The sequence below is a fragment of the Balaenoptera musculus genome, chromosome 7 (assembly GCF_009873245.2).
Source record: "Balaenoptera musculus isolate JJ_BM4_2016_0621 chromosome 7, mBalMus1.pri.v3, whole genome shotgun sequence".
Taxonomy (NCBI): Eukaryota; Metazoa; Chordata; class Mammalia; order Artiodactyla; family Balaenopteridae; genus Balaenoptera; species Balaenoptera musculus.
In genome coordinates this window covers 50544293-50560469 of record NC_045791.1, presented here as the reverse complement: position 1 = coordinate 50560469, position 16177 = coordinate 50544293, and the positions used below count along the sequence as shown (strand labels likewise).

At 40.4% G+C, this 16177-nt stretch overlaps 1 protein-coding gene across 3 annotated transcripts in view; it reads right to left on the bottom strand.

Annotated features, from left to right (window-relative positions):
- Positions 1-16177, bottom strand: part of CERS6 (ceramide synthase 6) — a 318670-nt gene that overhangs the window by 8591 nt on the left and 293902 nt on the right. Inside the window, exons 9-10 of one of the 3 annotated variants that reach the window (XM_036858217.1) lie at positions 1114-1270; positions 536-559 (exon numbers count right to left, since the gene is read on the bottom strand). The exons of 1 other annotated variant lie outside the window; for it this stretch is intronic. In XM_036858217.1, the coding sequence (XP_036714112.1) occupies positions 536-559; positions 1114-1270 (181 nt within the window). The remainder of the gene's footprint in view (positions 1-535; positions 560-1113; positions 1271-16177) is intronic. One more of the 3 variants, XM_036858218.1, reaches the window with a different exon arrangement.

The window sequence follows — 16177 nt, the reverse complement described above, 5'->3', positions numbered from 1 at the left end:
TTGCTTTTAAACAATTCATTGCTCAAAATATTTTCTATTTACATAGGAGCTGATGCCGAGAATTGGCTTCATAGTACGTGACTAGATGTCCCGAGCCCCGGCGGAAGGGGCTCACAAAGCGGTCACGTGCTGCCCCGCTGCCCAGGGCAGCCCTGGCAAAGAGCCGATGCTCTGGCCTCCCTTCTGGACCGCGTTAATCCTCTCCCCAACTTAGTTCTGTTTCTCCTACTTCACTTTGGTCTATTTCTGTTTTTTAGCTGACATGTTGAACACCAATGAAAGAAATCCATCTCCTCCGTGGATTATGCAAAATTTAGCAGAATGAAAGCTCACACAAAAGGTCACTAACTGAGCTGTCCCTAGCATCCCTCACAGCTGGTGGGAGCCACACCTCGGTTAGAGCCTCCAGGCAGCGCCAACAGATTAGACAGAACAATATGCATGGAAACAAAAGCATCGGAGTGCCCTGTCAATGGGCTAACGTGGGACCCAGGACTGGCATAGAGAGAGAGAGAGAGAGACGTGAGAAACTTACATGTAAAGGGTTCCACTTCCCAGACTTCCAGGTTGGCAGAAGGAAGAGAACGAACAATGAAAGTAAGAAAATGTCACAGAGAACGTTCCAGAAAAGTCACTGCTCTACACAGAGGGCTTGAGGCCTGGGAAGCTTTATTCAAATCAGCTTCATGAGCCCATTTTTAACCAAAGGGATTTAACTAAATTTTTACTGACAAAGTCATAAATGGTCATACTGCATCAAGCAACCTTTTCTCATAAAATAAAAGAATTATTAAATTTCTGTTTGGTATAAGTATAATCAGAGGAGGACCAAGGGAGACAGAGAAAAGGAGAGTAGGAACACAACAAATAATATACCTCCACTGAATCTAAAATTATAAATGCAGATCATTCAGCAAAGCGATGCTACATGTAAAACAATCAACTGAACAGAAGAAAATGAAAGTTTGTATTGTGTTTCAAAGAGGTTATGCTAAACCTTGAAGGAGAAAAAACAGTTTTGATGAAATTCTAAATAATAACGTTCTCGTTGATTAGAAGAACACAAAACCGTAATTTTCTGGGACATATTAGAAAGGGTGAGTTTTATCTTACCTTGCCTTTTGAAATAGCTTTGCAAGCTATTTTTACGATCAAGTAAGACCAGAAGCAGTTCAAGCCTTGTATTACCAACAGCAGTAGGTTAAAAACCCACCAGGAAGGGTAAGGTCCAACAATCTCCCAACTTTCAAATAATGTGGTATTTAACACCCTAAGGAAAAGGAGAAAGTAATCATTGAACACAGCTTTTCACTTTGCCTTCAAAGGAACTCTAGTTACTGCAAAGAAGCACAAAGTCAATGATATCCACTGGCTACTCCCTGCAAGGATGGTCTGAAGGCTGACAAGGTACTTAGAAGAGTCATCACCGGAACGATTCCCCTGGTGGCATAACATTCCTTTGGATTCTAGCTTGAATAGTGTACTTATGCTCCCATTCAATTTTGTTGTCATTTCTTCCATTAATTTTCATTACGTTTTCAATTGATTATATTTCTCACTACTGGTTAAAAGGCCTGTATCATCCTTGAAGTTGCTTTTGGCCTTTAAATAAGTGTGAGGAATACCATTTAATAACATTACATTGCAAGAAAAAAAAGAGTAATTAATTCCAGAAACACTAGTTAAAACTATATGCTTAGCACAGTGAGTTAGAATATACTTAAGACCTAATCCCTGTCCTCAAGTGGTTTATAGTCTAGTAGGGGAGCCTGTACTGGGTCCTGAATTTTGTAAGCCTTCCCCTGGGAAAGAACTGGCAACTGAAAGATATCATATTGAAGTGATGTCTTGAGATGAGTGTTGGAAGGATTTTTTTTTTAATTATTAGAATATAATGAATATACTTAGTTGTAAGAGTATGTACTTGAGGCAGGTGAAAGTATGTGAAGTAATTGGTTCCCTCTGTTATCCAGCGTCAGGACCAGGATGGAGTAGCCACCTGGGGCAGATACAGGACGGCTGGTTTCAGTGCTTGGCTCTCATCCTTGCTGTATCTGCTCCTAAGCCTTATGGAAGTTGATTCATGCCTTCTGGACTCATACTGCTGCCACACAGAAGCACGGTAGCCACAAAATTTTGGAATTACTCTCACTTCCTTGCTTTCCTCCTTAGCTCAGTGATGGGCTGGTTTGGAGATCTAAGTGGACTGACAAAACTCATCAAAGTGTATTTCCACCAACTGTCCCTGCAGTGCTTTGCCGGGACCCTCAGGAGAGGTTAGGTGGACAATACTCAGTGACTAAGGGGGAGGGATGGAAAAACTCTTGAATGTAAGACACGGACCACTCATACAAGAACAGAAGGCAAATATACAGAAAATTTTAAGATAAGAGTGTGATGAATGCTTTGATAGAGGTTAAGAAAAGTACTTGGTGAATTCACAAAAGGAAAAAAAAAAACACATTTATTTGAGTTGGGATAAGAGGTAAAGAAAAAAAGGAGAATGAATAATAGACATAAACGGGTTCCCCATGCCCAATTTCAGCAACCTGCATTCATAGACCAGAATGAGACAAACAGAGTGTGTCTCTAACCCTACCGTATTAGTTATCTCTCAAGAACAATGCTCAATACACATGGATTTAAAATCCTAAAATCAATAGTATGGAGCTGAATTTGACAATTCATTAAAAGTATATTACTCTGTGATATAGTAGTATTCATTCTGGTGGAGGGGGACCAACATTAGGAAATCTATTAATATAATTATCACACATCCATAGGCCAAATTGGCACAAACCTAATTATTCCAACTGCACTGAAAGACATTTGGCAATGTTCAATTCTCCACTGCTGATGTTTCACACTTGGAACTTAAAGCACTTAATATGATTTTTATCCAGCTCAACTCAGCAGTGGTCATAATATTTAACAAATACCAGAGTTACTGACTTTATAATTAGGAACAAACCACGGACAACCAGCATCACCATTATTATTTAACCCTATTCTGGTAGTTCTGGCTGTTAAGTATGGTAAAAAGTCAGAGTTCATTTCAAATAATAGGCATTACATCTCTGTAACTATTTCAAACACAGCAAACAATCAAAATCTCCAATAACAGGTAGTGGTTAAAAAACTATGAAGATATTCCAGAAATTATAAAGTCACTCACACTATTAAACATGTTTCAAGAGTTTCTTATGATAGAGAAAAATCGTAATATCTCAGTTCCATAAAATAAATATATATTTGCACATACACACAGAAAAAGTAAGAGAATTATAATTCATTGGAAGGAATTAAAGCCATTATAGACCTTCTTTCTTTGGTGGATTAGGGAATTTTGTATTTTCTTCTTTATATTCTTCTCTTTTCCAAATCCATGACAAATAATTAGGACAAAATACAAGTTATTTATAAAAAGGAATAAGTTAGGATAATGTGTATATTCCTGCCTTGTTTGTTATCCCAAGAGGCAGCCATATCTTTATACACAGTTTGCAGGCCACGGGACAACAGGTCTAAACAAAGATGAACTCCACGACAGCGAGGGAGGCCTTACATACCTTATGCTTTTCTATCCCCAGCACCTTGCAAAACACTGCGAAGTAATTTGCTCGCTGGACCTGATGGCTGACTGACTGTGTGTTTGTTCAGTAATCAAATCAATAGATATGCACAAGACAACTCGGGAATAATCAAAATAATTTTATTTCAGAACCAGCTCTGCTTCTTGACATATTAAACACGTTGACCTTCAGAGGGAATTTAGTTTCATTTGAACAGAAAGAGGTCCTGTAGAAATGGCAACCATGACTGCGTGATGCTACGCATTATAAATTAGCCTTTGCTGAATTATAAGTTTGAGAACCTGTCTCACCATTACAGTTTGCTTGGCTTATTATGAACAGAGTGTCATGCAGTCGCTGGTGACATGATAGTCACATTAATTTCTGAAACACTGCATCAGAATTTACAGGCTTTGCCATGACAATCAGTGGCATCTCTGAAATGCCACTCAAAAGTAATGGGATTTCTTTGAAAATTGACTTGGCTGCCTGCAGAGACAATTGAGAAAAAACAATCAGTGCACCAAAGAGCTATATCTCTCAGTGAGAAGCTTGGTAAGGAAAACAATATATGAGGAATTGAGATTGAGGAGAGAGACATTATGCCACTTGGATTCTGAAAAACAGCAAACCCAGGAAATGGTGCCTCTGGTTAGCCACAGAATGTTTCTGATGAGAAAACTGTCCCCTTTTGGGCAAACTATTAAAATAGTGATTACAGGATTTTATCCTTTCCCAGAGGTTAGGGTTAGGAGTACATACTTTAATGACATCATTACAAATCTATGGTAACAGGGCTCTGAAGAGTGGTATCTCTGAGGGAGGATTGAGGGGACAGGGCAGGAGGGAGTCTGCTGGCATGCTGGAAACATTCTCTATCTTGATTCAGGTGGTGATTATGCAGATTATACATATGCAAAATTTTACAAATGTAAAAATGTATCATGAAGATTTGTGTACGACATTGTGTGCATTATACCTCAATAAACTAAAATGGAAAAAAGTACTCTGGGGCAAACACTGCCAATTGGCAACCTCTCTGGCTTGCATAATTACTATAAATCAGTGTTTCTACCCCCCCCCCACTAATTTGGGGTCAATATATGGCTTCTAAGAAAATAGATTTTTTTCTTCCCCCCAAATAGCCTACAGCATCAAACCTCCTCCTGCTGCTCCAATCAAGTGGTGGAGAGTTTGGAAGCATAAGGGGCCAGAAAAGACCATTTTCCTTTTCATTAATGTTAGGGTCACTTAACCACTAGATGGCGCATCATGCATGTACAAAGCGTGCTCAAGTAGGTCTATTCTGCCAAAACCTTCTGCCAAAGTCTGGGTCCCAGCATAGAAATCACTCCATCTTTAGGTTACACCTTCCTTTCTAAGAATCTTCCCCAACAATGGAATGAAGAGGCTCCCATCTGTGCTTCTTTCTTCCTGTGTGATTCCCAATAGAAACGATGCCTGCAGGGCAAAGCGCCAAGCAATTCACTGGTGATGTAAAGATGCACCACTTACCACCCCAATAGCTTAGCCCTGATGGGTTATTTTAATGGCTGTTTAATGAATCATAAGAATTTAATTTGACTTGCCCTATAGTTACTTTTGCTCAGTCTTACCCTTTATGGATTTTTCATCTTAAATTTGATTATCACAGAAATATGTATATATAGGCTATGTGGGGATAGGAGGAGGGGAATGTATACATTCATGCAGAAAAGTTTAGCCACTTTTCCTTAAGCAAAGAAAAGTCAGAGTAGTCTCATTTTAATACTATATTTAAGGCTTAACGTGACTTCTGCTTGCCCCCTTAAACCTCAGAAGTCCAGAAGTCTTCTACTGCCATAGAGCACAGTGTGAAAAGATCTCCACTGGTGTCTCATTCAGAAAAGCTATAACCAATGCTTTTTTTTTTTTTTTCATTTTTATTGTGACTGCCAACTCAAAAGTTTATCTTTAGTATGCAAAGTTAGATAAACATCCTTACTTTCCGCTCCATATATCTTACTTTTAAAATATTCCAGTGATTTAGAGGCAGGATCACATAATGGTGGTTGAGTTATTAAAGATGACAGAGGCCTAGGTGCTCTCACTGTGTGAATGAAGTTACAGGTGGACGTTTACGATAAGGCCATGGCAAGTAATCATAAGCTTTGCCTGCGCCCCTTCCTCTTCTACCCCCACCAAAGAGCTCCACCTGAGCCTTGGTTGTGTGTTTCTGGAGTGATCTATAGAGAAACCACAATAATTAGATCCATGTCAAATATCCAAAGAGAGCCAAGATTGCTTCTCAGGGAGAGTCAGGTTCAGGGCCTCATGCTGAGGATTGCTGCATGATGCCAGTGAGGGTAGATTAAAAAGGAAAACTTGTTTTACAGTCAAAATTAAGGTGTTCTTTACTTCAGAGCTTTTGAATGGTCTTGACTTTGCTTTCCCAGACAGACCGCGGTATATTTCAGGATGTGTGTGTGCTTCTCTGGCATTTATTTTCATTTGACCTACACAAAACATAAATGAAAAGTAGATTCTACCTAAAGCTTATCCATAATCTACTGGCATGTTTTGCTCATTTTAAAGTAGATGGTAATAGAAAAGCATTTAAAAGGTACTCTCAACAGAAACCATGGACACTTAACACCTGAAAAAGAAAAGTCAGGTAATTAATTCACTGTTATAAGCAATGCTCTTTGTCCTGGTTTTTCTAAAGTAATAAAAGCTCCAGACTTAAGAACAATTTGGTCAAGCGTTGTTGGGTAGTCAAGGCTGCTAGACAGCAGAAAACCTTGCTCACAATGCCTGGATGCCTAATTATCTCGAATAATAGATTTGCAGTCTGTAGCAGACACAGAAGTAGCTTCTCTATCCCTGAAAGGAAGCTGAACTTGAACCCAGAGGGACCATCTGTCTTTCCTCTAGCAATGGGCATATCAGTTCTGTCATATTCTTATCTGAGTAAGACATGGGGATCAATTCATTTATTTTTACTTTTAGGTCACAGCCTGGCCAGACTTAGACATTGATCCCTTATATCACAGGAAGTTTGTCACTAGTAACTTCCTGGCTGGGGTGGATTTTTTTCTCAAAATGAGTCACTGCCCTCTTGGTGCCCCATTTGCTGTCTGTCTGCCTGAGTTCCCAACCCCTCCACAGCCTGGTCTGCCTTTCTATGTTCCTCATCTCCCAACCTGAGTTTCCCTAGCGAAGAACATGTCCTTCGGGCTGTATCCTGATTCCAACATACTTACTTTCAACCCTCCTCTTTGTTGCCTACGTGCCCCTAAAACAGACTTGTCTGGTTCTCAATAACTGCTCTTTTTTTAAAGATTTTTTTGATGTGGACCATTTTTAAAGTCTTCGTTGAATTTGTTACAATATTGCTTTTGTTTTTTATGTTTTGGTTTTTTGGCTGCAAGGCATGTGGGATCTTAGCTCCCCGACAGGGGATCAAACCCGTACCCCCTGCATTGGAAGGCGAAGTCTTAACCACTGAACTGCCAGGGAAGTCCCCATAACTGCTCTTTATTGAGTAACTAGTATGTGTTGAGCACTGGCCCAAACACGTTATATACATTGTTTTACTTAATCCTTTCAACACCTCATACAGAAGAATCCCCATATAGTAGAATTCTTACACTAGGCTAATATCTATTGAGCTTTATGTGTCAGGAACTGGGCTCAGGCTTTAATGTGCTAACGCATAATCCTCATGAAATAAACCCTACGTGATAAATTCTGTTTTCAAAGTAGGTATTATTATGTCTATTTTACAGATGAAGAAACTGAACCACAGGTTTGTACTGTAGGCCCAACATTGTCCCCACTGTTGGGGACACATATTCGTGGGCCTCAAAGAACTCATCATCTAGTTGGGGAGCTGGGGATGGAATATAAATTGGCATATTGTATTTAGTGGGTAATGTTACCACATGTATCAAAATGTACATACCTACTGAGTCTATGATTCTATTTCCAACCTTTTGTCCTAAGGAAGAATTTCAGGGATTTGGAAGATTTAGCCATAAGGATGTTCATTTAAATATTATTTATAGTAGCATACTACTTGAAACATCCTAGATGATGTTTACAAATAGGGTACTGATGAATAAACAATGACCTTCTCAGAAGATGGAATATTCTGTAACCAATATAATTATGTTATAGAAGAATACTTAATGAAATGGAAAAATGCTTATAGTACAATGTTAAATGAGAAAAACAAAGCTATAAAACAGTATGTGCAGAATGATCGCATTTTGGTAAAGAAAAAGATGTAATTTTAAGCATATAAAATGTTAGAAACAAAGACATCAAATTATGAACAGTGGTTATTTCAGAATTATGGGATTGGGATTTTTTTTTTCTTCTTTGCGGTGTTTCATATTCCATAAAATTTCTGTAATGAATATTTTAGTATAACATGTATATAACCCCATAAATAAATATCAGTTTAAGTTAAAATTTGAGGAGACCATAGGAGAATGATAATAGATAGCCAAGCGCTAACAGAAGCCTCTAAAGGTCTTAACTAGGGCAAAGAGGGCAACAGATTTTCACAGAGCTGGACGGATTTCCCAAAAGCCAGCTCACTAAGTCTCAGAGCCGCACAGGGGCGGCCTGGCTTGGCCATAAGCGGTTCTCCTCAAAGTCCCAGCTTCCTGCTCCAGACAAGAAGGCAGTGACTGACGGAACCTGTCTGTGGTCACACCAGCTGGTGCCCTCTGTCCCCTCAGGCTGGCATGTTTTATGTGAGTAGGGGATGGCTGGCTCCTGGGAGGGCCGAGGAGGAGAGCTGCTCGCAGGGCAGAGCAGGGCGTCCCAGTGGCAGTAAGGTCCCTGCCTCTCTGGGATAGGTCTGTTCACAGCTCTGCCTCCAAAGACAGATGCTTTTATTCCCCTGAACAAAGGAAGCAGCTCTCTAGGTTCATTCGTGGTTATGGGTGTGGAGATTCTGAGACGGTAGAGAGGCCAACTTGAACACACATCATAAGCACATTTGATCGCCTTTGTCCCTGGAATGGGGCTTTGTTGGCATGCTTGGAGCTGTTTTTGTCAGAATTCCGTTTTTGTTAGAGCTTAATAACTGGCCTAAGAACTGTGAAACCTGCCTGATCTCTGCACTCTCCTTCTGTTACCTTCCTATTTCATGATTCTGTGAAAGAAATGTGTTTTGCAAGATATGAGAGAGCTTCTGGAAACTATGGGGGCAATACCTGCAAATCTTGTCTTGGGGGCAGGAAGAAACGGAAACGAGGAAGGGGAAAGGAAAGAGAGAGAAGGCGAATGGGCGGATGGGAAACGGGCAGACAGAGGGCACGAGGAGACAGGGGACCTGCTTCCCTGAGGCACTGCTCACGTCTGTAACTTGAATCAGGACCAGGCCTTGCACAAACTCTGCGTGACATTTAATACCACACCATTTCTGGGATTACATGGTACACTGATAAAAAGAGAGCCACAAGACAAATAGTTGTGCCGTGGAACTTAGGAGGGGGAAATGGCTGTGCAAAGCTCAGGGCCTGAAACTCAAAAGCTTCTTCCACCTGTCACTGCCAGGCTGGGAATCTGCCGGGTGTGATTTATCTGCTGGCAAACTCAGCGCAGGTACATATTCTAACAATTTACTGAGGAAGAAAGAAATACAAACCCTGCCTTGGAGAGAAGGACGGCTGAAATGCAGCAAACCCAGAGGCCTCCCCCCGACAACCCCATCTGACTCAGGTGGTCCCAGGACAGTCGTTCAGCAAGGGTGTGCAGACTCAGGAGCTGGATAGCAAAGAGTTCTTTTGCAGAAATCCCAACTGCAAACATATCAAGATAGTGGCCCTCGAGACAGTGGTTTTATTTGGTAAAACTTATCTTCGAATACAGTATACAGTGTTCTAGGGCAGCGGTCCCCAACCTTTTTGGCACCAGGGACTGGTTTCATGGAAGACCATTTTCCCACGGATAGGGTTGGAGGGGGCGATAGGGTTTGTTCAGGGGGTAATGCGAGCGATGGGGAGCGGCAAATGAAGCTTCCCTCACTCTCCCACTGCTCACCTCCTGCTGTGCGGCCCGGTTCCTAACAGGCCGCGGACCAGGGGTTGGGGACCCCTGTCCTAGGGGGCTTCATCTAAATGGCAAAAAAACAATTTAACTGACAGGACAAGACACCGTCTCTGCTCTTACTAGTTATAATGTGCTTAACTGTGCTTATCCATTCAACCTCAATTACTTCTTTCCATAGTCCCTGGCCATGAATAGAATGTTTACAGTCAATGAGATGAATATAAGACTTCTCTCCTCACTGACAGAAATAGCAATAGCCAAGGCCATACCTTAAATCACAAGGGAAATTTCTTACACACCATTGGCTATCCGTGTGTACTGGGCCTAGCACCTTGTTAGGAGGTTTGAGCGGTATTTGGGTAGCACTTGATGCAGCTTTCACTCACATGCATCATAGATGTTGATGATGAAAGTGCTACATCATCAATGGAGAAGTAGGCAAAGGATATGAACAGACAGTTCACAGAAGAAATACAAATACAAATGACTTATGAAAACTTGGATGAAATGTTCCACTGTGCTTATAATCCAATGAATACAAAATTAAAACGAAATATGTATGCCATAGTTTTTGGGATGATGTGTCATGACATCTGCAACCCACTTTCAGATGATTTGACAAATGTAAGAGAAATGCATGTGTGTAAAAGAAATGCAATGGGTACTGCAAGGGGTAACAGTTGATGAGTGCAGGTGGGAGTATATGAGTATTCATTGTATATTTTTTTCAAATTCTCTGTGGGTTTGAACATGTTCAAACTAACAAATTAAATTAAAAGAGAAAACGTTTAAACTATCAAATCAAAAGGCATAGAGTGGCTGAATGGATAAAAGAACAAGACCCATCTATATGTTGCCTACAAGAGATTCACTTCAGAAGTAAGTACACACAGAGACTGAAGGTGAAGGGATGAAAAAGGATATTCCATGTAAATGGAAATGAAAAGAAAGCTCAAGTAGCTATACTCATATTAGACCAAACAGACTTTAAAACAAAGAATGCAATAAAATCAAAACGAAAAGGCAACCTACTGAGTGGGAGAAGATGTTTGCAAACCATACACTTGATAAGGCTTAATAGCCAAGCTATATAAAGAACTCATACAACTCAACAACAACAAAACAACTCAATTAAAAAATGGGGAGAGGATCTGAATAGACATTTTTCCAAAGAAGACATACAGATGGCCAACAGGCACATGAAAAGATGTTCATCATCACTAATCCTCAGGGAAATGCAAATCAAAACCACAGTGAGATATCACCTCACACCTGTCAGAATGGTTATCAGGAAAAAGACAGGAGTAACAAGTGTTGGAGAGGATGTGGAGGAAAGGAAACCCTTGAACACTGTTGATGGGACTATAAACTGGTGCAGCCACTATGGAAAACAGTATGGAGGTTCCTCAAAAAATTAAGAATAGAACTACCATATGACCCAGCTATTCCACTTCTGGGTATTGACCTGAAGAACATGAAAACACTATTTTGAAAAGATACATGCAAAATGGAAGCACTCTAAGTGTCCATCAATAGAGTGAATGGGTAAAGAAGATGTGGTGTGTATACACACACACACACAAACACACACACACACACACAATGGAATATCCCTCAACCATGAAAAAGAGTGAAATCCTACTATTTGGGACAACATGGATGGACCTTTTTTTCTTTTTGGAAGAGTAAACTATTTGTTTTTTATTAAATGAGTAAACATTTATTATTCAAGTCACATATTATTTGACATTTCTTGCAAGCAAATAACTCCTTAGAAATTCTGTGATTGTGAAAATTAGACTGTTATAACTTACTGTATTTAAGATTGTGTTAATTGCCTCTGACTTCTTTGAACTCAGACACCCCGAACTTCATACACTGTTTCCTACTGAGAATAATCTTCAAACTTTATACTGATTAGAACATGGATGGACCTTGAAGGTGTGATGTTAAGTGAAATAAGTCAGATAGAGAAAGTCTAATGCTGTATGATTTCATTCATATGTGGAATCTAAAAAAAACAACAAACAGACAAAACAAAATAAAAACAAACTCCTTGATCCAGAGAACAGATTAGTGGTTATCAGAGGGGAAGCGGGTAGGTGAAGTGGATGAAGGGGGTCAACTATATGGTGATGGATAACTAGACTTGTGGTGGTGATCATTTTGTAGTGTATACAGATGTTAAACTATAATGCTGTATACCTGAAACTTATACAATTAAACTATCAAATATATGTAAAAAAGAAGATAAACCACTGTGCTGCCAAAAATAAAATAAAAGCAACGCTCTTGTAAGTGGCTGGTCAGAGTGTAAATTGGTGAAATCTTTATAGAAAATTTGGCCATACATATAAATATTTTTAAATGATTGTTTATCTTCATAAATTTACTTTTCCAGTTATCTATCTTTATCTTTAAATAAATACATTGTCAACAAATTTAAAAACATACTGTTTTTAATGGTAAAAAAGAAACAAATAAATGGTTAAAATGTGTATCTGTATGGTAGAGTGTTATTCATACATTAAAATCATCTCTTCTATTTAACAACATGGGAGAATCCTCACAATTTAATGAAAAGTGAAAAAATCATATTAAAATCATATGCAGTATGATCTCCAGTTTTCATATGTATGTGTAAATACATGCGTATATAAAATGCGATTAAATTGTGATTAAAAGAAAATATTCTAAAATGTTCACATTGGCTACTTCTGATTCTAGGAATTTAAAATAAAAGATTTTCTACGTGTATGTAGTATTCTTAGAGAAAACACTTAAGAACTTTTTTCAAGGATGATGGTCTAAAAAACTTTAACCCTTTCAAGTTAGTTCAAAAATACCTATTTGTGTTCCACTCTCAGCGGGGGAACAGGTGAAGCTGAATTTTCGGTGTCGGGCCTGAACACCTTTAGGAATGCCCAAGGTGTACACATGGAGGGGAGCTCGAATCTGAGCCACACTTGTTGGTTTTAGGATTCACATTTCTAAGAGCGAGTATCCTTCGCATGGCACTCAGATGGTACTAAAGAAACAAATCCAAGAAGAAAAATCCCAGGAGGTCAGATGGACCTTCCCGATTATTCTGCCCAACTCTTCCTTTGACTCAGATCTCACCTGGAACATGATGGCAAGACATGGCCTTCCACTTGCATTCTTGTCCTGGGACCCCCACTGTGAGGGTGAAGAGTCTAGGGTGAAGCATATAGCAGGTGCTCCACAAATACTAATTTTCCGGCAAATATTTTAGGTTAACAAGTAAATATACACGTGATTTCTGGAGTCTGTATAATTATATATATATATAAAACATGTCCACTGACAATGTTCAAAATCAGTTTTTAATCGGAATGGTGTTTTCCAGTTTAAAACTAATTCCCCTTAATCTGTAGAATTTAGAAACCTGGTCTCTCCGAGTCCCACCTTGTGCCACGTGCTTCAATGAGGCTGCTCTGCAGGGCGGCAGTTCCCAGGCCTGCTGTTCACTGGAATTCCCTGGGGAGCATTAACAGTACTGATGCCTGTGACGGCCTCCACAGACTGTAATTCAGACGGTCTGGGGCATAGCTTGGGTGGTGCAATCTTTAAATGGTCCCCAGGGCTTCCCTGGTGGGCGCAGTGGTTGAGAATCTGCCTGCTAATGCAGGGCACACGGGTTCGAGCCCTGGTCTGGGAAGATCCCACATGCCGCGGAGCAACTGGGCCCGTGAGCCACAACTACTGAGCCTGCGCGTCTGGAGCCTGTGCTCCGCAACAGGAGAGGCCGCGATAGTGAGAGGCCCGCGCACCGCGATGAAGAGTGGCCCCCGCTCGCCGCAACTGGAGAAAGCCCTCGCACAGAAACGAAGACCCAACACAGCCATAAATAAATAAATAAATAAATAAAAATTAAAAGGTCCCCAGATGACTCCAATGTGCAGACAAGTTTGGAAACTGCCTCTTTTGTTCTCTATTTCCCTTTTGTACTTGTTTTTTTTTTTTTTGATCTACAAACAATTCTGAATAACTTTTGATGATCCGTTTCTGCTCTCAGTAGACGTGATGATTGCAGGTCATTTATGATTGTGTGTGGCTGCATGACAGTTACCAGGCTGTGCATGAAATGTTTAAAATTTTGTCCCCTCGCCCACTTTAATGAGAACAATAGCACCCTGGCATCAGAATCCCCAACTTTGAGGTTTCAAACTGCCCCAACTCAGAGATAGTTGAGGACCCCACTCTTCCCAGCCCCTTGCTTACCCTCCTTTGGGCTACACAAAGCTTATGTTTAACCCCCCAGGATTTTGCAGAAATTGTCCTTTGAAGAAAGGGTGTGAAGCATGAGCTTGTAAACTCATTCAGACAATAAGTAAAGCCCGATGCAAAGGAGGGAGAGTGTCCACAGAACCAGATCAAGAAGCCCAAAGCTGGAAAAGAAGATGGCGCCCTTATCCCTGGCCACATATAATGGATATTAAAAATGATTCCAAATCACAAAACAATAAGAAAATCCCTAAAAATCTTTTTCTCTTTTGGCATGGGGAATCAAGTCAATTCTTGTTGAAATGTAAAAATATTTTTAAAAAATGCTTATGGCTCACTTTGCTTGTGTCCTAAGCACACACTTAATTGATCTATTAGGCACCCAGCATTGAGCGTCCTTGGTGAGTGTTTGTGATTCATCACCCAGTTACGATGACTTGGGTCACTGAACAACCATGTTGCTAAAGAGAGAGCAGTGTTCATGATAGATTTTTACTTGATAAGAAGAGTCCCCTTTAGATTCAGTCAATGTCATCAAGTTTCCTAAGATATATCACTGGGCATTTTATGTTTAAAACACCAGAGGAGACTATATAAAAGATTTTCACGTTCATTTTTGAAAAGCAACTCTCACACGGCTCCAGCTAGTAACTCACTGTCTCTTCGACCTTACCTCAAGTTGCCCCTTCCATCAGGATGGCAAATATAAATATGGATACAAATATTACCCTACTTCTCTAACTGGGAGGGTTAGGAATGGCCCCAAGTAGTGTCAGGCCCTGGGGCAAACTATCCCTTCCTCACCTAGGATATCGAGACAAGGGAAAATCAGTCTGCCTGGAAAGGCAAGCAAAGTCCCAAATAAGCATCCATCCCAAGGAGAAGGGTGTCGAGGGGCAGCAGGGAGCCGTCCTACTGCTCTGTAGCAGTGACGCCGAAAGGTCTCAGGAATAATCATAACTGTTTGAATCACTCTCCTGCTTTGAGCCTTCTAAACACGGCCCACTGCAATAAGAATAAAATCCCAAACACATCCCAAGGCCCATAAAAGTTCCTAATCTGGACCTCTCCTACCTCTCCAACCTCAACTCTGACCATCTCCCTCTTGTTCATCAAGCTTCTTTCTGTTTCAGAAATAGGCCAACACTGTTCCCACCCCAGGGTGCTTGCACTCGCAGTTTTCTATGCCTGGTCTCCTCCTATGACTTGTCCTTTAATGTGTGTCTGTTTCATTTTAGATATTTTCCCATGATCTCACTGCCTCTCGCTTTAAAGCGTAAGCTCTTAGAGTGCAATGATTGTGTGCATTTGACCTGCTTTGGATCTGCCAAGGCACTTTACAGAATATTAGGTGCTGAGAATGGGGGATGCTTGATCAGTTCCCTTTCCAAGAAAACTAACAGCAGGCGTGGCCCTCACTTCAGCAGTCCCCAGAGTATTCCTGCTGGATACACCGATTTACAAGTACAGATAGAGCAGGGCTGCTTTTCACACTTGCTTTGTGATATTTATACCCATAGGCATAATTATTCAGTGCATCGTGCCATGATAATTGTTTTGGGCTTGTTTACTGCCAAGATGTTCGTTTTAGCAGCAGCATTAGACACGCAACAGAAAAAAAAAAAAATGAGAACATTAGGCCCCCGAAAATAAAATTATTAGGATGTTAGGCAATAAAGGAGATGATATCTCACATTGAGACTAATACAGAGTGGCTTTGGAAGCCTTTTCAAGCGAACACTATAACATGCAGAACCAAAGCAAATTGCAATACCAACAAAATGCTAATGTGCATTTTTATCATTATCTACTGTGATTTGTTTCTTTCTCCTCAGAGCAAGACAAATGACAGTGAAGTCAAAGCTCAATTTTTTTGTCCTTAAAGCTCTGACTTTTTCCCTTAAAGCCTGGGTCCTTAACAACCTCGGAGCTGCCAAGAATGTGCTCATCCTTTGAAACAAATGCTACGCTGAGATTGAAGTTTTCAGATGCTGACTGTATAACCCGGGGACTTCTATGTTATTTACATGCCCCTTGTACCAAGGAACCAATGCTTAGAATGCTACCCCTGCTGCTCTTGAATGCAGCGGTCACATTTATGGTCTTTGGATATGAAGAGTGACACAGCTTTAAAGTGTGCCTGCCCAAGCTAGAAGCTGTGGTCCTGAAATAACAATTTTCTTGATTTCTCTGTGAACTTTGATCTCACTACCAGCCTCTGAGCTCATGAAACGAATGAGCACACGATCAAAATCATGCTTGTGATTCTTTTCTTCAGGTTGGTTTTCCAGCCAAGTCTATCTTCTTTTGTTTTG